General features: G+C 58.1%; 1 protein-coding gene across 4 annotated transcripts; it reads right to left on the bottom strand.

The window, feature by feature from the left end:
* Positions 1-413: 413 nt before the first annotated feature.
* On the bottom strand, positions 414-20,275 carry ADAMTS10 (ADAM metallopeptidase with thrombospondin type 1 motif 10). 4 transcript variants are annotated; one of them, XM_074350843.1, is made up of 26 exons: positions 20,084-20,275; positions 17,751-17,832; positions 16,145-16,331; positions 15,559-15,905; positions 14,643-14,799; positions 13,428-13,645; positions 11,896-11,979; positions 11,656-11,801; positions 11,212-11,255; positions 10,952-11,057; positions 10,720-10,866; positions 10,371-10,512; positions 7,407-7,514; positions 6,887-7,032; positions 6,734-6,797; positions 5,924-6,026; positions 5,504-5,637; positions 5,290-5,413; positions 4,230-4,310; positions 3,981-4,144; positions 3,759-3,885; positions 3,533-3,662; positions 3,004-3,208; positions 2,581-2,757; positions 2,336-2,495; positions 414-1,168 (listed from the first exon to the last, which is right to left on the bottom strand). In XM_074350843.1, exons 3-26 carry the CDS (start codon positions 16,230-16,232, stop codon positions 1,059-1,061), a joined length of 3,312 nt encoding a protein of 1,103 aa, XP_074206944.1. In that variant the 5' UTR covers positions 16,233-16,331; positions 17,751-17,832; positions 20,084-20,275; the 3' UTR covers positions 414-1,058. The 4 variants fall into 4 exon arrangements, with proteins under 4 accessions (XP_074206944.1, XP_074206943.1, XP_074206946.1 ...); XM_074350842.1 differs by lacking the exons at positions 17,751-17,832; positions 20,084-20,275 and adding an exon at positions 17,248-17,397; XM_074350844.1 differs by lacking the exons at positions 414-1,168; positions 2,336-2,495; positions 2,581-2,757; positions 17,751-17,832; positions 20,084-20,275 and adding an exon at positions 17,248-17,399 and having other exon boundaries at positions 3,066-3,208; positions 3,533-3,658.
* Between the last annotated feature and the right edge of the window lie 628 nt (positions 20,276-20,903).

Below are 20,903 nucleotides of genomic sequence, written 5' to 3'. Positions count from 1 at the left end.
AGGCACCGTTTGTGCTGAGACAGCAGGGTGAGTGGGGGTTCACCAGGTGAAGAGGGAAGGGGAGGATACCCCTGGCAGAAGAAACAGCTCTAGCAGAGGACTCAAGATGGGACAGTGGTGGGAAATTGAGGAACTTCCAGGAGTCTAGTGCGGCTGGAATACGCACAGTGACGAGGAGTGTGGTCACTGGGATGACAGGCGACAGACTGGGCTGCTTTGAGAGCCTCCGTGAGAAGCTGTATTTTTGACTTAAAATCACCGGGCTCCGGCCTGTGTTGGTAAAATCCCCCTTTGGGCTGCTGGGGGCCACCTGTGAGCGGCTGTGGCCGCTTCCAGGATAGGGTGAGGGTTGAGGGACAGCTGAATGTGACCACAGACACACACGCACACGCACACAACCTCGCACGGAAATCTACACAAGACAGAACTTTATTGATGTAGGGCTTCCTGGCGAGGGGTGTGTGGGCCCCAGGGCAGGGCCTGTAGCACCATGATGGGGGTGGGCCTGGAAGATGGGGTCCCCCTGGGGCAGATCTAACCAGCTCTTTGTCACCCCTGTAGCTGGTCTGGTCAGGGGGAGGGAGTCAGGGAGGTGGTGCTAATCCCCTCCCCCATAGCGGACAGAGACCCCCCCCCCCCCCCGCTCAAAGTGGAGGGGTAGGGCAGTGCTGGTGGGGCCAGGGCAACGGCTGACCCCCTTCCCACCCCCACTCTTCACAGTACGTATTCCGATCAAAGGCGGGGGTAGTGTTGGGGACTCGCTAAGGGTGGGTGGAAAGGGCGCTAGGGCGAACAGTTGTTCCCACCTCAAACCCACCCAGGAGGGAGGTCTCACTATGAACTGGGAGAGGGACAGAGGAGTGGCCCTGGGCATGGCCAGCCCCTCTCCAACCCCCACCGGGGGCCCTGCAGGGGTTCCCAATAAATAACCTCCGGCTCTATCTCACCCTTCACTCCCAGCTCCCGCCCCCTCGGGCTCCTTCGGGCTGGCCAGCTGCAGGCCTGGTCCCCCTACTCCCAGCTGGCGCTCAACTGTAGCTCCGAGGGCCGCGCGCCCCCTAGCGGCCCTGGCAGGTTTTGCAGCACATCTGGCGGAAGTAGGCTCGGCTGCAGAACTGAAATTTCAGCACCAGGGGGCAGTAGGCGACCTTGTTCACATCCTTGCACTCTGGAGAAGGGTAGGAGGGAAATGTCTCAGAGTATCCCTTCCGCAAGGGAGCGACCGCCGCCCTCACCGCGCTTCCCAGCTTCTCCGGGCCTCGGTTTCCTCACCTCTCAAAGAGGGCTTCAATAGTAACTACGTCATTAGGTTGTTCAGAGGATTTTCAGAGAGAGTGCAGGTCTGGGATTTGGATACCGTATTAAATCATAAGAGAAGTGTTCCTTTTCCAAGTATCCTTTTGGGGCTGTAATTCTTGTTCGTTACCCTTTGTAACAGACAGGACCTCGAGCTCCAGTGCGCTCACCCCTTTCAGAATATTTGTGTATTTCGTGTTCAGGATCATTGGCAGGCTGTTCATGACAATGGATGCAGGCTTCCACCCACCCACCAGTTAGTGAAGTAGGACAGGGCCTGGTGCTAACAAAGGGCTTCACGTGGATTAAGTCTCTCTCTCTAGTGTGGCACTCCCCTTCCTCCGAGTGAATATATTACCCCCCCCATAAGAAAATGAAGGCACAGAGGTAGAAAGTGAATACAGGCAGTTTGGTTCCGATGCCTGGAGTAAGTAGTCTATTGCTCTTTATGAAAAATAAATTTGCTTAGGAAGAAAAAAAAAAAAAGGGGTATATTTAAAGCAGTGGTTGTCAAGGGGATGAATTTTGTCTCCCTGGGGATATTTGGCAATGTCTGGAGACATTTTCAGTTTTCACCACTGGGAGGAGGGGTACTAATGGCACCTAACAGGTAGAGATCAAGCCTGCTGAACAGCCTACAATGCACAGGGCATTCCCACAACAAAGGACACCTGGTCTACAACATCAATGGTGCCTGAGGCTGAGACACTCTGGTTTAAAGAAAAGATTAAAAAAAAAAAAAAAACTTAGGCAAATAATGTTCTAGATGGAAAAGAATAGGGTGAAGGTCATGGAAGTGGTTGGAGAAAGGACCTGAGGTTGGGTCCCCAGAAAAATCAGGTGCCTAAAACGCTTGGCACATGGCGGCACCTAATACACGTTTGCAGGCAGGGGAGGGTGAAAGATGGTCTGGAGAAGACAGAGAAAGGCATTTCAGGGACTGGAAAAGTTCTAGGACCGGTCAGGACCCCCACTCTCTCCTACGGCTGCCTTAGAACAGGGCCCTGCTGGTGCCTCTGGGCTTCCCGCCCCCACATACCTTCCAGGCCGTCCCCAGGAGGCGCGCTGTCGCACTTGGCCTCGCACTGCTGCGTGGCGGGTGGCCGCAGAGCCTCGGCGCACTCGCGTGATGGCTGGCCCGTGTGGCTGGAGCAGCGCACGGGGCGCTGTTGCTGCCCAAAGCCGCACTGAGCAGAGCACTGCGGGGAGTGGGCGATGAGCTGCCACCTGGACGCCCCACCGTCCTCACCCTGGTTCCCAGGCCCTCGGGGCACGCGCGCTTACCTCGCCCCACTCGCCAGCCACCCAGCGGGCCGGTGGGCAGCGGCGCAGGTTGCAGCGCATGGTGGCCGGCGGCTTGGCTGCGGGCGGGCAGTGCGCGGGGGGCAGCGTGGCGCGGTGGTCTGCGCTCTTACAAAGGACAACACGGTGGCGGAGGCCTGGGCCGCAGCTGGGGGTGCACTGCAGTCGGAGGGTGGGGTTCAGGCTCAGTGGGCGTCCCTGTCCCCGCTCGCCCAAGGAGTAGGGAGGATGCTGGTACAGTGGGAGGTGAAGACGGTGCAGCTGACTTTGGACCAGTCAAGGGGGGCTCATTTGGGCTAGCGGGAGTGGGGAGGTGCCTTGGTGGGCACCCGACGGGAGCCACCCAGGCCCCGCCCGGCTCTGCGCGGGGAGTGGGTCGGGCGCCGGCGGGAAGGGGCGGCTGACCTCCGACCAGTCGAGGGCGGCCCACTCCGGCGGGCAGGCGGGGCCGTGGCAGGCCTCCAGCACCGGCGGGCGCGGCTGCGGACACGCGCTGTCGTCCAGCGCCTTCTCCTCGGCGGCCGACACGCGGCGCTGGCACACGACAGAGCGACTGCGCACGCCCGCATCACAGCTGCGGCTGCAGCGCGACCAGTTCCCTACAACCCAGCTGTGGGGAGGGGGATGGGGGTCTGAGAGTACGCAGGGCAGGGACTGCTGAACCTGGAGCACTAACAGGTCCTCCTGCCTTACAACCAGCATCATTATGGAAACTGGCAGCGGGATGCCTGTTGCTTCCGCATCCAGAACTTGAACAGCAATATTTTGCACCCACATTGGGGGCGGGGAGGTGCATCACCCCAAGGGGAGATGATTACCCAGACTTGACTAGGGAGGACCGTAGTTCTGAATCTGGGAGAACCCTGATCTCACCTTAGGGAGCATATCACCCCAGCGCTTGTCACCCCGACCCCGCACCCCGACAGGCACTCACTCTGGTGGGCAAGGCTCCGTGTTGCAGGCGCGTTGCCTCTTGGGCAGCTTGCTGTGGGCACTGCAGTGGTGGGGGGCCACGGCTGAGCTGTCCAGCTGATTGCGGCACTCCACGGCCTGCACCTGGCTGCCTGGGGGCGGGCGAGAGGCCCGCTCAGCCCTGCCTGGCCCAGAAGGTCAGCCCGGCGACCAGTGCCCGTCCCCCCACCATCCCATGCCAGCCTCACCGCCAGCACACTGGGCTGAGCACTTCGTCCAGGGCACGTAGTGCCAGGAGTAGGGGGGCAGGGCATCTCGGGCAATGGGCGCGTTGAAACGGTAGCGGAGGGCAGGCAACTCTGTTCGGGCCAACACCTGGAGTAGAGGGTGGGCATCAAATGGAAGTCAAGCTTGAGTCCCCACGAGGATGCTGATATCCTTCTGCACCTTGTTCCCAGCCCTGCTGTTACCATGATGATGAGAGATGTGTTAATGGGTCCCAGGGCTTCGAGGCTCTGTGTCTGATCTGGCCCTTGTCGCAGCTGAAAGGTGGTCCCAGCCAGAGGCAGGCGGTGGGGCTGGGGGGTCCCAGGCAGCCCCTCCAGCAGCAAGGACTCCTGGTCCCCCTTCAGGGCTGGGGGACAGCACAGGGGTCAGAACCGCAGCCACACTGACCCCCTTGCCAACTCGCAGTCCTCACCCTCCCACTTCTGGCTCACCCACGTGACTGACGGAGAGGTTCAGGTCCTGGATGAAAATGTGGACAGAGCCTTTGGGGATCCAGACGACTTCCTCGTATCCTGGACAGCAGAGCTCAGATGTCACCCACTCCGTCTGTCCCCTGCACCTGCCTGCCTCCCTTATTCCTGGTCCCTGATGATAGCAGCTAACCATTTCTATGCTAAGCACTTACAGGGACAGCCCCCTGCATCCTGAGCGCTGGCGCTGTGAGGTACATGTGTCAGTGTGCCCATTTTACTGATGACAAAATGGAGGCTCTGAGAGGCAAAGAAATTTACCTAGCTTTTATGGCTAGGAAGTAGCCAGGCTGGGATTTGAATCCAAATTTTTGTACCTCTATAACCACCAGAATGGTCTATTCCACCCCCACGCCCCCAACCAGCAACTGGGCTGGGCTTGGGCAGAGAAGGGGGTACCATGGGGCACTGACATGGGTGTGGTGGTTTAGCAGTCTGAGTCAAGGATGCAGTAGGTTCCATCACTTACTACCTGTATGATCTTGGGCCCCTGTGAACTCTCTATCCCTTTCCACCTGTGCCCCCCACGACTACTGGTTTATCTGTCTGGACCCCCACACTGTCCCCTGAACTCCACACTTGGCCTCTAGGGTGTGTTTGGTCCCCTAAGCCCACCTTCCCAGCCACCACTCCCTAGGGTCTCTTGCCTAAAGCCCAAGGCTGGGAAGCACTCAAATTCGCCACACCCTGTAGATATACTCACCCCTAGTAAGCTTTGGCTTGAGCATAGACCCTCAGCCCCCTCGGAGAGTGATCCCCCGCCCCTCTACCTGCAAGGCCCGGCATGAGGCCCTCAGGATGCGGGAGGGGAGAGATTTAGACCCCCACCTCCTTGGACACATTGATCACCAAGGTTCAGGCACCAGAGCCCAAGCCAGTTCCTGACCCTGACCTGGGGCATTGCTGTACCCCGAGGACCTTTTGGGGTCCCCGAACCCTACCAGGCCCCTTGGCTACTTGGGGTGAGCCTGGCTTTCAGCCACTAAATGAGGAGTCTGAGAGGGAAGCAGGAATCTCTCACCAGCCCCAAGCAAGGCTGAGCTGAAGACCCCCTCGATGGTTTCACAGGCGCTGCCGTCACCCCCGCACACTCGGCACTTGTCCTCCCGGAGATCAGAGCCCAGGACGCGGTCACAGCCCACGTGCTGGGGAGGACAGTGGTGGGGCGTTGTCAGGGAACCTCCCACTTCCTCCGGTCGCCCCTCCCCTCCCCTCTGTCTGGGAGTCCCTCCCACCTTGCACTCGCCGCTGACACAAATGTCCACTGTGTCTGGGCGGCAGGGCGTTCCGTCTACCACAGCCGCCGCCCTCTCCGTGTAGAAGTTGAAGCCTTCGGCTAGGCACGTGAGCGAGCAGGCCTTCACGCCCCCTGGGGGGGCACGGCCCCATCAGATCCCATGCCGTAATCCTGCGACTCCCTGGTGGCTCCCTGGGGGAGGTGAGGCCAAGAGGGCCAGACCCCAGACCCAACAAGGAGGGGCAGATTGGGCAGAGAGAGTGGGGGAGCCCCAAGCGTTCAGTCCAGGCTCTGCTGAGGCTTATCCAGGGCACTCTGACTCCATGGGTGAGGCAAAGGCTCAGGACAGACCCCGTGATGCTCTCTCCACCTGCTGCCTCCCTCCACTGCCCCAAGGACTTGGGAGTGCCCCACACACCTCCTCGGTACGTCTTCCACGTGTAGAATTTCCCACGGAAGGGAACGCTGTCAAATTCAGAGCACTGCATTTCCCTGAAGTCCTGGGAGCCTGGGGGACAGTCCTGGGGACAGAGGGAGGGAGGCCAGGTGTTGGGGGAATGGAGTTAGGGCAGATGCCTGGGATTGGAGAACTAATGCTCAGAGCAGGGATGGGTTGGAAGGAGTGAGGCTGGAGGAAGGGAGGCCAGGGAAGAGGCTGGAGAAACAGGTGCATCTGAGATGGGAGTAGGTGACTCATTAGTTTGTGGGCAAGCTGAGGATGACACCTGGGTTTCAGATTTCAGACCGAGGGACCTTTCTTGAGAGCTGGCCCAGAAAAGAGCAAAGCAAGCTCTTCTCGAGTGTGAAGGCATATGGAAGGGGGTTTGGACAGGAGACCATGGTCCTTGGTCAGAAAGGAGCTCAGGAGGAAAACATGGACACTGGATTTGGTGACGGGGGCTCGGCCACAGTTTTGGGGCAGGGGCGGGGCTTTGGGCGGAAGTTGGGCTGCGGAGGGAGGGGCGCGCTGTAGCCTGAGGGGGTTGAGGGCCAAGCAACTATTTCTAGGTGGGAGACGCATCTACTGCAAGAGTTTGAAGACTTTTAAGGAGCCAGGGCCCAGGGCAGGTGCAGGGAGGGCAGGGAAAGGAGGGCCCCGTGGCCGCTGTAAGTCCCCGGGGAGACGGTAGCCAGCCGGCGGCGGATCGTTGGAAGCTGATCTATGCCTTTAATTTCCCCGTGTAAGAGGGACCGAGGGTCCCCGGCTTGGGGTGCTGGGGGAACTCACGTCGGTGTTGCAGGAGCGGTGCCGCCGTCTCTCGCCCAGGCAGTACTTGCCCCCGATCGTCGGCCTGAAAGTGGGGAAGGGGGACAGGAAAGAAATGGGGTAGGGGGCGGGGACCGTTCCCACTCTCCTGCCATGCGGCGCCCGAGGGCTGACCTGGGGCTGTCGCAGTGACGGCTGGAGGAGGACACGCCGCCGCCGCACGTCCGGCTGCAGTCGCCCCACGGAGTCCACGGGCCCCAGGCCCCGTCCACGCCCTCCGGCCGCGATCCGAAGGGGACGCAGACACGCTTGTAGCACCACTGCGGATGGGGTTGGGAGGGGTGAATGGGCTCTGCAAACTCGCGGGCTTGGCGCTCATTCCTACCCCCTCCCCAGCCCCCCAGCCGAAGGTCTCAGCCCCCCTGGGGTGAGGTGGAAGGAGGAGGACAAAGGTGGGGTCTGAAGACCAGGATACAGTCAGGTAATACGAGGGCATGGCATAACCAGCGAGATGCTGGTTAAGGAAGGGGCGTGGCCTAAACATTGGGTCCAGAACAGGGCGAAGCTAGCATTGGGACAAGCGTGCGGGGCGTGGCCCCAGGCCAGGGGTGGGACCTGCGGGCAGTAGGCGTGGCCAGAGCCGATGGGGGGGGCCCGGCGGCAGGTGGTGTAGAGGCCCTTGGCCGGCGCTCACCCCCTTGTCGATGGTGTGTGTCTGACACAGCGTGCCCTCCGCGGCCGGGATGCTGTTGGTGATGCACCGGTTGCTCTTGCTCAGACACCACAACTCGCTGCAGACCTCCTGCGGGCCAAGGCGCCCGCTCAGGCTCGCCCCCTCCCTCTTTCCTTGGGAGGACCCCGGTGACCTGCTCACTGCCTGCTGACAGTGCGGCCCCAGCGTTCCTTTCCTGGGTCTCAACTAGTCTTTTCGGATCCCCCTGTGGGGCATGGGCTGGGACCTCTTCTGTTTATAAGCCGCATTTATCAAACACCCAGGAGTGCCACAAACTCCCATAGGTACTATTATTGTGAGAAAACTAAGGCTCAGATAGGTGAGGTCACTTGCTAGAGATGATACAGCTACTAAGCGGGTAGTCTGAATTCTAACCCAGAACTTTAATTGCGGGGTCGGTCTATGATCTAATTAATCCCTCTACAGTTCAGCCCCTGGCACCTCCTGAATTTCCAGATGGAATCTTAGGACCTGCCAAGGAGTGAAGAGGAAGGATTCTGGCTTCCCTTTCTAGAATGGACAAAGCGGCCCATGGAAGAGCAGTGGTTCTGAAAAATCAGGCCAGGATGATGGTTCAAGGGCCGCATCCTTAATTAACACCCCCCCACCAGCTGGTAATTCTCATCCCCTCGCCTCCCCCCAAACTGGGGAAGTTACCAAAGCTTTTAATCTATGGAGGGTTGAGAGGGGATAAGGCCAGGCTGGGTCTGTGTGGGACGGTCCTCTACTCCGCCCAGTGAAAAATCAGCCCATCTTCTTCCTGTCTGAATTCTGCTTGGGATGGCCCAGTCCCAGGGAGTCACTCTGACCCTTTAGGTCCAGGTTAATATCCCTGGACAAACCCCACTGGGTTCAGGTGTGGCCATATCTGACCCTCTAGCCTACACCCTGCCCTACCTCCCAGAGTATTTCCTCTGAGAAGTGGAGATCCTCCTGTCCCCTTTCTATAATCACATGTAATCTCTTCTTTGAACCTGATCCTTCCAAGATTTTAAGATTTGGGAGTGGACCAATCAACTGCTGTAGGAAGGGACCTTACCTGTGTCAGTCTCTGAGAGACACTCGCACACACATGAGAAGTTTGGAGGGTTGTCCTCAAACCTGCTCCCTCCAACATCCTCCAGAGTCCCTGCCTTCTGCCCCTTCAGAGGATGCTCCTCAGCTAAAAACTCAGTCTGGTTTCCTGGCTTTGCTTGGCTTGTGTTCACCTGGCCATTTGTAAAAATATCACTGGCCTGATCCCACTTCTGACACCTCTTAAAGAGAACTGCTTATTCCAGCCTTGCTTTCCCTCCTCTCCACATGGTGCCATGGTATGTATGAATGGGTCCTGGGCCACTCTCGGCAGACTTCAATTCCACCACTGAGTTGCAACACACTTCCCCTCTCCGGGCCTGTTTCCTCTTCTACAAGATAGGCCTTGCCTACATATGGCTGAGAGGCATGTGACAGACTAGATATGCAAGGGCTTGCATAAATGCCCTGTTATTGAGTAATAATGACCACAACTATCCCTGGACCAGACAAAAGGCCCAGCTCTTTATACAGATTAAGCAATTTACATGTAGCCAATAATCTCTCCCTTTGCCAGGAGGGCCAGGAAGATGTTCCTCGGAAAAATAAAAGAAGAATCAATTCAACATACAGCCAGCATTGGTCTGTGCCTGATATGCTAGCACTTGCTCCCCTCCCCCACTCCTTTATAAAATTTGGAGTCACTGAGAAACTGGATTCAAATCCCAGCTCTGCCTATATTCTCAAATTGTGACTTTGCGCAAGGCATCCCCTCTATGCCTCGGTTCCTTCACCTGTAATGTGGGGAGGATAGGATTGTCAGGAGTTTAAATGAGATGATACATATCACACGCTTGGCATATAGTGAGTGGTCAATAAATGTCAACCGTTGTTGTTAGGATACCCGGGACACAGCAGATGCTCAAGAGTAGTTTCTGAATTCATTAGAGGATGCTGCAGTTACCAGCCAAGTTGGGGGTGGGGGTGGGGTGGCGAGAATGGATTAAATATAAATTGATCCAGGGTCTGTCTCCTTGTCTTGCACTGAAATAAAGGGAGGACATTCTAACAGCTGCCTGCTCCTTGTTTTCAGTTAATATGGCCTTTGCTTGGACACAGTCATTCAAACTGATCTTTTGGGTCTCAAGGCCATGGAGGACTGGGGCTGGGGCTGGGCTTCTAGGGCTCAGGCTGTGAGGAGTTGGGGAGTGTGTTCAGGGAACTGGGGCAGGTGGGCAGTGGAGGGGCAGACCCCAGAGGAGCCTGAAGAGGGAAGCTAGCAATCTCCAGCTCCTCCCAGGAGTGAGGCCTTCCACCCCAGCTCACTTTTTAGGCATGGATACGTGGATGGGACTTTGGGAGCTGAGTCTAAACCTCAGGAAAGAGCGGGGAATGGTCAGGAGGCTCAGAGCGTGTTCAGCCAAGGACTGAGGCCAAGAGATCTTGTGAACCAGTCGGTGGGGGATGTAGGGAATGAAGACAGGGTGTCCCTGGAAGGCTCTGTCCACTTCTTTGCCAAGTGGGAAAGATGGTTCATCCCTAGGGAAACTATTTCCACCAAGTCTGGATGTTTGGTTAAAAATGGACCAGTTTGAGATCCTGGGACTTCAGTCCTGCTGCAGCAGAAGGTGAACCCCCCAGGGTCTCCTCAGCTCAGCTCCCCAAACAGGGGTCTGGAGGACCAGAAGATCCCATTCTTACTCCCATAATTGTGATTGCTTGTGACATTGTCATGACCCCATTCCCCTCTGTCCCTCCCATCCCCGACCAGGGCTCACTCCCCTCCCAGCTCGCCCACTGCCTGTGTGTGGGGGTTCCCACGTGGAGTTTCCCAACCCCTGTGCCCCCACCAACCCTGGTGGCGGCAGCCCCCTCCCCTCCCAGGAAGGAAAGCAGGAAGGCTCTCTCTACCCCGTATTTACACTGACGCGATTTGACTCCATGCTGGAAGCGGCACTGTTCGTCTGCGTCGTAGGCCTGGCCAGGGGCCACCGTTGGGTACACGAAGTCCTGTCTGGGGGGCCGATTGTTCAGGCAGAGCCCCAGGCCTGAGCTGTGGTGAGATGAAAGCAGCTGTCATGCTGCAGGGATAGGGGGCACTGCAGGCCAAGAGCTCAGGGACCCTGGCTGGGTGGGGGTCCCGGGGAGCAGCCCTGTGAGTGACATGACCCCGATTTCCAGTGACCACCCACCCCCTGCAACCCCCTGCCCTGCAACAGGAGCGTGAGCCTCTGGGCGGGACGGGCGGGTATGTCCTCACTCCAGAAAACTGGTGATGTAGTCACGGCTGCAGGAGGACCACACAAACGGGTTGGTCTTCATGGTGATGTGAGCAGCCATGAGCTTCGCCGGGTCCTGGCCACGGGCCCCGCAGCTGTTCCCCACGCCATCATGGTTCATGCCAAACCTGGGGAGAGAAGCATCAGCTCTGCCGGGTGCCAAGGGACCTGTCTAGTTCCTCCCGCCAGCCCCTCTCTGTGCCCTGGCCTCACGTGTGTCCGATCTCGTGGGCGATGGTGAACGCCGTGGCCAGGCCGATGTCCTCGTTGATGCTGCAACTTCGCTCTCGCTCGCACATCCCGCCCACGGGAGCCAGGCCTGGGAAACGGGCATGTGGGGTGGGGCTGGGGGCTCAGGGCTGTGTCTGTTGGCCCGGTCAGCTCTGCCAGGTCTCGGTCCCCACCCCCACCAGGGCCAGTGTCACCCAGCCCACTGCCTCCACAGGTGCCTGAAACCTAGGGGGCCCGGGTACCTAGTGTGCCGCAGGGTTTGTTCTTGTAGATGCAGATGTCATAGCTGTGGAAGGAGAGGGGGGCCATGAGGGGGCCGGGCTGCTTCAGACCTGCTAATGCCACCCTGCCCGTCTCTGGGGGTTGAGTTCTGTCTGGGAGGTGCTACCAGCCTCTGACCCGAAGCGTCACGCTTTTCCCCCAGCTGGCCTTGGGGAGGCTGGGGTGCATGGGTGATCGACTGAATGAATGACAGAGTGAGTGAAGGACGCATCAGGGCCTAAATGGCCCAACACCCACCTCCCCACTTTCTCAGGCTCCAAGCGGCCCCTCCCCATCCCTGGATCCCCAAGGGGGCAGCTGAACGGTCCCAGCCTCTTCCATCTCCCAGCAGAAGTGACCCCTGCTTGGACCTGGACCACTGGTCCCCTGGCCCAAGTCCTCCTGGAGCTGTCCCCTCCCCTCACCGCGTGATGAGCACCGCTGTGTCATGGTTGGCCACGCCGTTTTCAGGAATGGCGTTGCCATGGCCACTGTGGTTCACGATGGATTTCTGCCACTTACAGAAGCTGTCCAGGGACTTCCCGGCGTGGTGGGTGATCTCCAGGGTGGGCTGAGAATGGACAGAGTGAGGTATATGGGTGCCAGCCACGTGGGGAGGGGCGGGCGGCACTGGCGTGGAGGGGAAGGCGGTGGAGCCCCCGCACCTGGTCCTCCGTGAGCAGGATGAGGCGTGTTACCAGGATATTAACGATGTTTCCCAGACTTGAGTCCTGGAAAAGTTTGGCAACCTGACCTCCAAGAAACAAGAGAGACCGAGTCTTAAGAGGGGCCCAGAGTAGAAAACAAAAGGTGAACTGGTGACAACAGCTTGCTTCTATCAAGTGCCTACTGTGTGTCAGTCGGGCCTCAGGCTAAGCCCATTGCATATGCTGTCACACAAGGAGGTATCATTAGCATGCCCATTTTATAGACGAGTACACTGATGCTCAGACAGGTTAGGACGCACAGCTGGTAGGCACCGTAACTGGGATTCAAGTCTGGCTAAGCCTGCCTGCCAGGCTGTTTCTTTCTGACTCAGCTCCGCTCAGGTAGTCTGTCTACTTGTCCTCCATCCTTCCCTGCCCACCCACTGGCTGTCTCTGTCCAGAGGTGGCCAGAAGGGTGTGCACATCTGGCCTCATTCCATGCTGCCTGAAGGTATCAATTTGAGCATCACCACTGGAAGCTGGATGTGTAGGGGCAGGAAACTCTGCAGACAGTGGTCAGAGGGGAGGAGGAAGTGGCTGAGGGGTGTGGGGTCACAGGTGATCCAGGTTACTCTGTGCAACGATCTTGGAGCCCTGAACCATCACTGTTCCGTGTGAAACCCCCAGAAACCCTGGTAGGTTTGAGGAAACTTGGGAAGCCCCAGGGAGGGCGGCAGAAAGCAGTGGCATCAGATACGACATTATGGCAACCTACTGGGCCATCTGTCTGTGCTGAACTTTTTCTCTTTCCTTTTCACTTCAGCAAAACAACAGCATCTCTCATCAAGCCCTTACTAGGTGCCAAGTGTTCTAGCTGGCTTCTTTCCCACCAACTCTTACCGCCTGTGATAGGTACTATGACAACCCCCATTTTACAAAGGCAGAAACTGAGGCTCAGAGAGGTCCAGAGTCTTGATGGAGATCTAGGATGGGCATTAACTGAGCGTGGGTCAGTGAGGTCAGCCTGTACAAATTTACAGAGGCGCTCGAGCGAGTGCTGCACTGCAGACAGATGAACACCCACGTGTGTAGCGCTAACCTTAACAAGTACCCGCAAGTTGTTTCTATCGCGCAAGTAACGATAGGGCACTTACCCTGTGCTAACTGCTGCTTTAAGTGCTTTATCAGTGCACTGCATCCACTTTTGCCTTAAGAAGGAGGTACTACTATTATACCCATTTCACAGACAGGCAAACCAAGGCAAACAGGGGGCAGTAACTTGTCCAAGGGCACACAGCTAAAAAGTGGCAGAGCTGAGATTCCAGGCCAGGCTGGCTAGCTCTAAGGCCCGTGCTCTCAGCCACTGTGCTAGGCTACTTCTCACTTCTTGCCACAAACAGCCCTCCTTTTTCATCCTGTCCCCTCTCCATTTTGTTTCTCAGGCCTCAGGTTAGAGACTGAGGCTGTAGGGGGATGGACACCCCTTTCTCTGACCTCTGGCTTCAGAGGGCTTCTTGGGGCTCCATGCCCAGGGAGGGGGAGGCACTTACAATGTTCATGATGGCCAGCACGTACTGTTCCACATCTCGGCGCCCGTGGTAGGCCACCATCATCTTGTCGGCCACCACCAGGGTCTCCACATAGCGCTCCCGGCTGACCGAGCGCTTCAGGCCGGGCTGGCCACGCTCCGTTTCATTCCCGAGGGGCCGGGCAGGGGGTGGTTTCAGAGTGCGCAACCACCACGGCCGCCCCTTCCATGGTTTCTCATCTGGATGGACAATTTCTGGTCATTCTGTTTGTTTTACCATCTACCTCCCTGTCTGATGGGCTGTCTGGCTTTCAAAACCTTGCTATTTTACTTTGAGCTGTACAATGAAGGCCTGGTTCTACAATGATGTGGCTGCCCCACTGCCTAACTGGTTGGCTGAACAGCTGCCCAGCATCTGTCCCAATCAGCATGGCTGTACGAGTCCCCAACAATTCCACCACCTGACACTGTGTGTGTAGCAGCCGGAATCACTGCTAGAACAGTGTACTTGTAACTCCTTGGCCTTCTCCGTGTTCAACTTTTGACTCAAAGGGCTGCCTGTCTGGCTGCAGAACAATCCAAACCCTAAGCGTAGTCCGGCCTGTCTGTCCCACTGCCCAGCCAACTATGACACCATCCACTTTTCTGTTTGCACAACAGTGTGGTTGTGTGTCTGCCATGGTGTCCTCCTCCTGGACTCTCAGATGATGCAATGAATTGAATGTGTCAGTGGCTGTGAATTTCCCCTGGACAGAGATCATTCTTCTAGTTGTATGATTACCCCGGTAAATATTTTGCTGCCTCTTTTTCTTCCTTCCCATCCTCTAACTGTCTGTCATTACAACTGTCCTCCTGCAGGTCTGCTTGTTAATCTGATCTGCCCAATGGTAGCTAAGTGCTTCTGGTATTTTTGCTTTGTCACTGCTCCAATGTCTACTACCACCGCCCCACTCCGCTGCTTAACTGTCTGATCCGACAGTAATCCTGGTGATAAGACATTTTATACCAGAGCACCTATCTGGCTGTCCAGCTGCCTGTCTCACTCACTGCTGGGCCACTGGACTACGGCAGTGATGGATGGGCTGTTCCGCTGCCTACGACTCTGCTGACTGTCTGCACTGCTCCCTGCACGTAGCTGCCTGCTGGCCGTCCAAATGGAGAGAGGTGCTGCCTCCCTTTGCCTCAAGGCAAAGATGCTATGTGGTCCCTTGGCCCATCCCCAGAAAGACAGACGTACCTCTCACTCCACAGGCTGTGTCCAGGTGGGGGTGACGCAGGGAGGAACGCTTGTACACCACGTGGGGGCCACTCTCCTCCGGGGCGCGGTGCCCCTTGGGTCCACCTTGCAGGGGCTCGATCAAGTATTCTTCCTCATCTGCCACAATCAGGCCATGCTGGGGGTTGGGAAGAGGGACAGAGGGCTTGGGTCAGGTTCTGGTTCCCAGGACCCCTGGGCCCCTCTGTCTTTATGATTTCATCCCCCTGTCTTACTGGGTTTACACTGCAATGCCTTTTTCAATTTCTTGAGATGGATGCTCAGCTCATTAATTTTCAGCCTGCTGTAAGGCTATACATTTTCCTCCACCAACTATTTTAGCTGCATCCTAAAATAGCTAATCCTTTTGATTAGCTCACAATGTTCAAAAATTGTCCACTGTGATTTCTTCTCTGACCTATGTTTTTTTTCTTTTTTCTTCTAATTGAAGTATAGTTGATTTACAATGTTGTGTTAGTTTCAGGTGTACAACAAAGTGATTCAGTTTTACACACACACACACACACACATTCATTCTTTTCCAGATTCTTTTCCATTATAGGTTATTATAAGATATTGAATATAGTTCCCTGTGCTCTACAGTAGGACTCTGTTATTTATCTCTTTTATTTATGGGAGTGTGTATATGTTAATCCCAAGCTCCTAATTTATCCCTACCTTGCCCTTTCCCTTTTGGTAACCATAGTTTGTTTTCTATGCCTGTGAGTCTATTTCTGTTTTGTAAATAAGTTCATTTGTATCATTTAAAAAAAATTCCACATATAAGTTATATCATATGGTATTTGTCTTTCTTTGGCTGACTTACTTCACTGTAAGTGGTTTTCTTAACTCCTAGACTTGTGGGTATGCCCCCCGCCTCTCAGAACGCTCCACTCACCAGGCCCCCACACGTGCTGATGGCCACGTGGGAGGTGCTGGGCTGGCCCTGCAGGTGGCCGGCATAGAGGCAGTGGGGCCGGGCAGCCCTCTGCCAGGCCAGGCCCTCTCGAGTCCAGTATTCCACGGAGACGTGCCCTGCCACGAGGCGGGGGTTGCGGGTCAGGTTCAGCAGGAAGTGGGTGCTGGGGGCGGCCACCTTGTAGAAGAGGCGGGACTCTGTTAGGGGCCCCGTGCCCCGACGCTGCCTCCGGGGGGTTGGGGGCGAGAAGGCCAGCAGAGCCCCGTTGTGGTCCACTCGGGTGGGGAAGGCGATCTCATAGCTCTCCAGACTGGACAGGAACTCATCTGCGGGTGAGGGTCAAAGGCCTGGGGTGGGCCCTGGGAAGGATCCCCGGGTCCCGGCTGCTTGGCTGCAGGGCAGGTGATGCTGTCCTCAGGGGCCCCTGAATCCAGGCGACCTGCTACAAGATCCTGGCCTGGCTGCCCCAGGGCCCCCCCTACCATGACTGCCATCCCAGCCCTAGTGACCCCTCTGCCTCCCCTTCCTTGCTCCATCACCACCACCAGCCTTGAATCACCCCTACCTTGAGACCGGAAGGCATGCGTGACCTCGAACGCGAGGCCCAGCCCCAGGGCGAGGGCCCAGCGGAGGATTTGGCAGGCGGGAGCCATAGAGGCCACGTGTCCACATGTCTCTCCCCAGCCCCGGCTGCCGGCAGCCCCCACAGCACCGCCTTCCCTGTTCACAGCCTGCGCAGCATCACTGGGCTCCTGGGAGGGGGAAGCTGGGTCAGGGGGCTCTGGTCCTGCTGCCCAGCAGAGCCAGTGCCAAGGCCCCTCGCCAGGCGGACAAGGGCACCTGCAGCCAGCACTGGGGATGCTCGCCACATCTCCCCCGGTTTGAAGACTCTGAACACACTTCTTTACCTATTGCCTACCTGTCTGACGCGACCCCCCAACCCCTGAATCCTCCTCCCTACGTTCTTAGGAACTTGACTCCACAAGCACCTACTATGTGACAGCTAATGGCCAAACATCTTCACATTATTTCATTTCATTTCATTTCCACAGCAACCCTGAGGATTCCTTCATAGGGTAACGACTGTGTATAGAATACAGTCCCCGTGCCCCCCACCCCCGTGGGGCTAGTCTCCTGAGAGTGGCAGACAACAGACATGTAAAGAGACAAACGAACGTGAGAAACTCAGATTGTGATAAGTTTTTTTTTTTTTTATAAGAAATAACAGGGAGGGAGTGGGATATAGTTCAGTAGTAGAGCTTGTACTTAGCCTGTGCAAGGTCCTGGGTTCAATCCCCGGTACCTCCATTAAACAAAACAAAACAAAACAAAATAACAACAAACAAAAACAGGGAGGCACCAAATCAGAGGTGGGAAGGACATAAGGGAAGAAACCCATCACGTGAAGAGACAGGAGATGGTGCTCCAGGCAGAGGAACAGCAGGGGCAAAGGCCCGGAGGCAGAGGGAGAAGCTTGGTGAGGACCTAGGACCCCGAGGACCAGAGCAGGAGGGCAGCTAGGGGAGGCTGGCATGGGACACACTTGAAGGCTGGTCAGCACGAATTTTCAACCCAGGTTAAACCTGAGGCCAGTGCTTAGCCTTCCCCCAACCCCAGCCATCCCTCACCTGGACCCTACCCTACCCCTGTCCAAGCAGGACCACTTACCCCGCTGGCGGGGCTGTGAACCCCTACTTCGCAGTCTCTGTTCCTGTGACCTCTCCTCCACCCTCCACTGCCAGTCCTGCTTTCTCTCATTTCAGAGTCTTTCTTGAAGCTCCAGGCCTGCCCAGCAGGTCTAAGTTTCTCCAGCATCTGCCCCAGGCCAGCCTGCTGCAGACACCACCCCTGGGCCACCACCCAGTGCCAAACCCTCCTCCTCCCTCCCGTCTCTACCCTCCTCCTCTGTGCAATTTCCCCCTTAATCACACAGCGTCTTGTTTTCTTTGCAGCCTGGCCAAGTCTGAGAGTTGATCCCCAAACAGGGCAGTTCGGCAACTGAGGGATAGAGCCAGGTTTCTCCAAGACTTAGAAGCTGACATCCCCTGCTAGTAATTGGACCCCTCCAATGATGGGGAACTCACTCCCACTCTGGGACCCTGCTGCTCTTTTCAGCTGGGACGATGTTTATCCTTTGGGTTTCTCTCTCTCTGTCTCTCTTTTATTTTTACCTTTTGGGGGCGTTGATCGGTGGTGCAGTGTCGAACCCCTGTGCGGGAGCCTCTCTGGGCCTCAGTGCCTCTTCTTTGGAGCCTGGACAGGACGGGAGAGTGCAGTGAGGAGGAGCTGGCTGGGTCTGGAGTTCAGGGGTCACTGAGGACCCCCTGCCCTTCTCCCTGGCCCTGGGGAAACCTCCTCTTGGCTTTCATCCTCCCTGTTTCCCCACCCCGCAAAGCTCCCTCCTCCTGACCTCTGTCTCTTGGCCCTCCTCCCTATCCCATCCTTGACTAGCTCAAGGATCAAAGCCCTTCCTGTGTGGGGTCCCTCAAGCCCCCTCCTGCCTTAACCCCCACCCCCCATGCCCAGGCAGCAGTATTCTCCTCGCCAGTGAGGCTGGAGCTCCCTGTCCCCTTCACTACACTGCCAAGCTGCCTCCTGCAGTGGCTCCCAGTGGCTCTGTGGCCCTGGTCCTGGCCTCTCCTCCCATGCCCCTCTCTCCAACTTCCTCAGGCCCCTCCTCCCAACAACCTTCCATTCCCTCCGCACTTGCAGATATGGGGCAGAGGGGAAGGGGGAGCAGGGCAGAAGGACCCAGCATAGGTGGGAGGGGCCGGGGGTGGGGAGTCACCAAAGTGAGGGATGGGAGGGGAGGAGTCTGGAGGAGGAGGGCACAAGGGGTCTGGCAGGGTGAGGCCAGGAAGAGTCTCTGGAACTGTGGTCCAGCTCCTGGGGTGGCTGGGAGGTGTGACCTGCCCAGGGCACTAGGGGGACCACGAGCCAATTGGTGGCTGTGGGGGCTTGGGGGCAGGTAGGGGATCCCAGGGTCTGAGCCTGGCTGGGGTTCACAGGATGTCAGCAGGGGACCTACACTGTGATGTGCAGGGGGTGACTCCATGTGCATGACTGTGGATGGCTATATAACTGGGTATATGTAACTCTGTGTATGGTGTGTGACTGTGTGTCTGGCCATGTGACCCTGCGTGTGGCTGTGTGTGTGTGTGTACCCAGGCCTGGCCGTTCCCCCTAGCGCCTCCTCCCAGAAGGCAGGAGGGAGGTGGCCCAGCATGGGGGAGGGTGCCAGCCTGCTGGAGGCTGGAGGAGGAAATGCCGGCGGAAACGGCCTCTGGAAACGAAGGCTCCATCCCATCCCAGGGATCCTGGAGGGACCCGCTGCTCTACACCCAGACTTCCAGGGCCCGGCTTGGGGGACAGGGCGGCGGAGCCTCCCTGCGGAGGTCAAGGCCTAGGCTGCCCAGGCAGAGGCCCCACCAGCCTGGGCCTCCGGCCTCCTCCAGGCACTGCACATCTGGCGGGGCAGGCGGGAGGCAGCCCCTGACCGAAGGGCAGGAGCGCAGACAAAGGCTCGGCCGGCGGCAGGAGGAGGAGGGGGCAGGCACTCGGCGGTTCCCCTACACAACCCGGCCGCTAATTAAAGGCCCTGAGCCGCAGGGCTGGAGACACCCTGAGACAGACAGCTGTGGCCTCGGTGACCAACTCAGGGGAAGTGGGCGGCGCCACTCCCACACCCAGACACACAAACACACACTGGCAGCGATGCACACTCACACTTGAGGGTGACCACAGCTGCGCAGTTGGGGACCAACAGTCAGGCACCGCAGGCCCACAAAGGACCTCCCTCACAGTCAGTACACGCTCACACACCCAGAGACAAACACCCGAGACACACAACTACACTTACACACTCACTGACACACACACACAACCCAGAGACAGACACACAAACACACACCCGGGCCTACATGCACAGACACGTACACACTCCTTTCCACACACACCAGACCATGAACAAACTTGCCAAGGTCCTACAAACCTTGAGAACCAGCAGATGCACGTACACACAGGAATGTGCACACTAGTTACCCTCAGACATACGGAGACAAACAGGCAGATGTCTGGAGTTACACACTCATCTAGACATTCACACAGAGCAGACACTTAACTCCGTGCCCACACTGGTTTACCCTGACACTTCCTCAGACACACAACACCCCCGTGTCATCACATACAGATTCAAACAGTCAGACACTCACATTTTCAGAGAGACACAGGCGCAGACACACAGCCTTTATACAGACGTGGATGTCCACACACACACACACACACACACACACACACACACACACGGAGCAAACCAACTCAGACAGGCGCTCCCAGGGACTCAGGGGCGCGCTGCGTGTCGCACACGCTTAGGGACACACGCATCGGCACCACCGTCCGGCGGCCCGCGGCCATCGCCGTCCGACGCGGACACACAAAGTCATCCGGAGGCCCGCACCCCCGCCCCCGGCCCCGGCCGCCGCCCGCGCCCGCCCCGCGCCGTTACCCGCGGCCGCCCGCCCGGGCCTCCGCCTGCCGTCCCCGCCGCCGTCTCGCCGGCCCGCGCGCAGGAAGGGAGGGAGGGAGGGAGCGAGCGCGGCGGCGTGGCCGGGGGAGGGGGCGCGGGGACCGCACTTCCTGAGCCGCCTGCCAGGGTTATAAAAAAGCCCCGAACCGCGCGCCGCCAAGACCCCGCCCGCCGCCGCCGCCGCCGCCGCCGCCGCCCGGCCTGGGCCGCGGGCTGGACCCGAGCCAGGGACCCGGGAGCCCGGGCGGCCCCGCCCGGGTCGGCGCCCCGCCGTGGGGGCGGGGGAGGGACGGGATGGGGGAGAGGATGGGGGAGGGGGAAATACGGCGGGGGCGGGGACAATGGGCGGGGGCTGGGGGGAGACGGAGGGGGAACGGTGGGGGAAGGGAGAAAGGCGAGTTTGGGGGGGTGGGGAGGGAGGAAGAATTGGGTAGGGGTAAGGGAAATGGGGGGAAGAGGAGACGGGGAGGCGGCTGGGGAAGGGGGAAGACTGATTTGAAAGAGGCGGGGCTGAGGGCGACGAGGAGGTTGTCAGGTGGGGGGTGAGAGGAAGGAATGGGGCCGCTGTGGGGGGTGGTGAGGGATGGTGGAACAGAATGGGGGAAGGGAGGGCCCACTCCCTCGCCAGCATCCACAGCGTCGACAACAGCTGTTATTTATTGAGGGCTAGTCTTCACTTGAACAAGCATTTATTAGGCGCCCCCCATGTGCCCGGCGCGGTGCCCGGGGCTGCTGAATAAATCCCAACCCGCCCCCGCCCTCCCAGCGCTCCCTTCTGGGAGTTTGACCAGTCCCTGGG

This window comes from Camelus bactrianus, chromosome 22 (genome assembly GCF_048773025.1).
Source record: "Camelus bactrianus isolate YW-2024 breed Bactrian camel chromosome 22, ASM4877302v1, whole genome shotgun sequence".
Taxonomy (NCBI): Eukaryota; Metazoa; Chordata; class Mammalia; order Artiodactyla; family Camelidae; genus Camelus; species Camelus bactrianus.
The sequence above is the reverse complement of the archived record's forward strand: the minus strand, read 5'-3'. Positions and strand labels throughout refer to the sequence as shown.

Bases quoted from the DNA above. Each gene is read 5' to 3' on its own strand.
- ADAMTS10 (XM_074350842.1), bottom strand. From the start codon at position 17,394: ATGCTGGAGAAACTTAGACCTGCTGGGCAGGCCTGGAGCTTCAAGAAA. The intron at 4,145-4,229 runs GTGAGCCAGAAG...GCTGTCCCCCAG, and splicing joins CCTCTCCGTCAGTCACGTGG to CCCTGAAGGGGGACCAGGAG. The intron at 2,758-3,003 runs GTCAGCCGCCCC...CTCCGACTGCAG, and splicing joins CCGCCCTCGACTGGTCGGAG to TGCACCCCCAGCTGCGGCCC.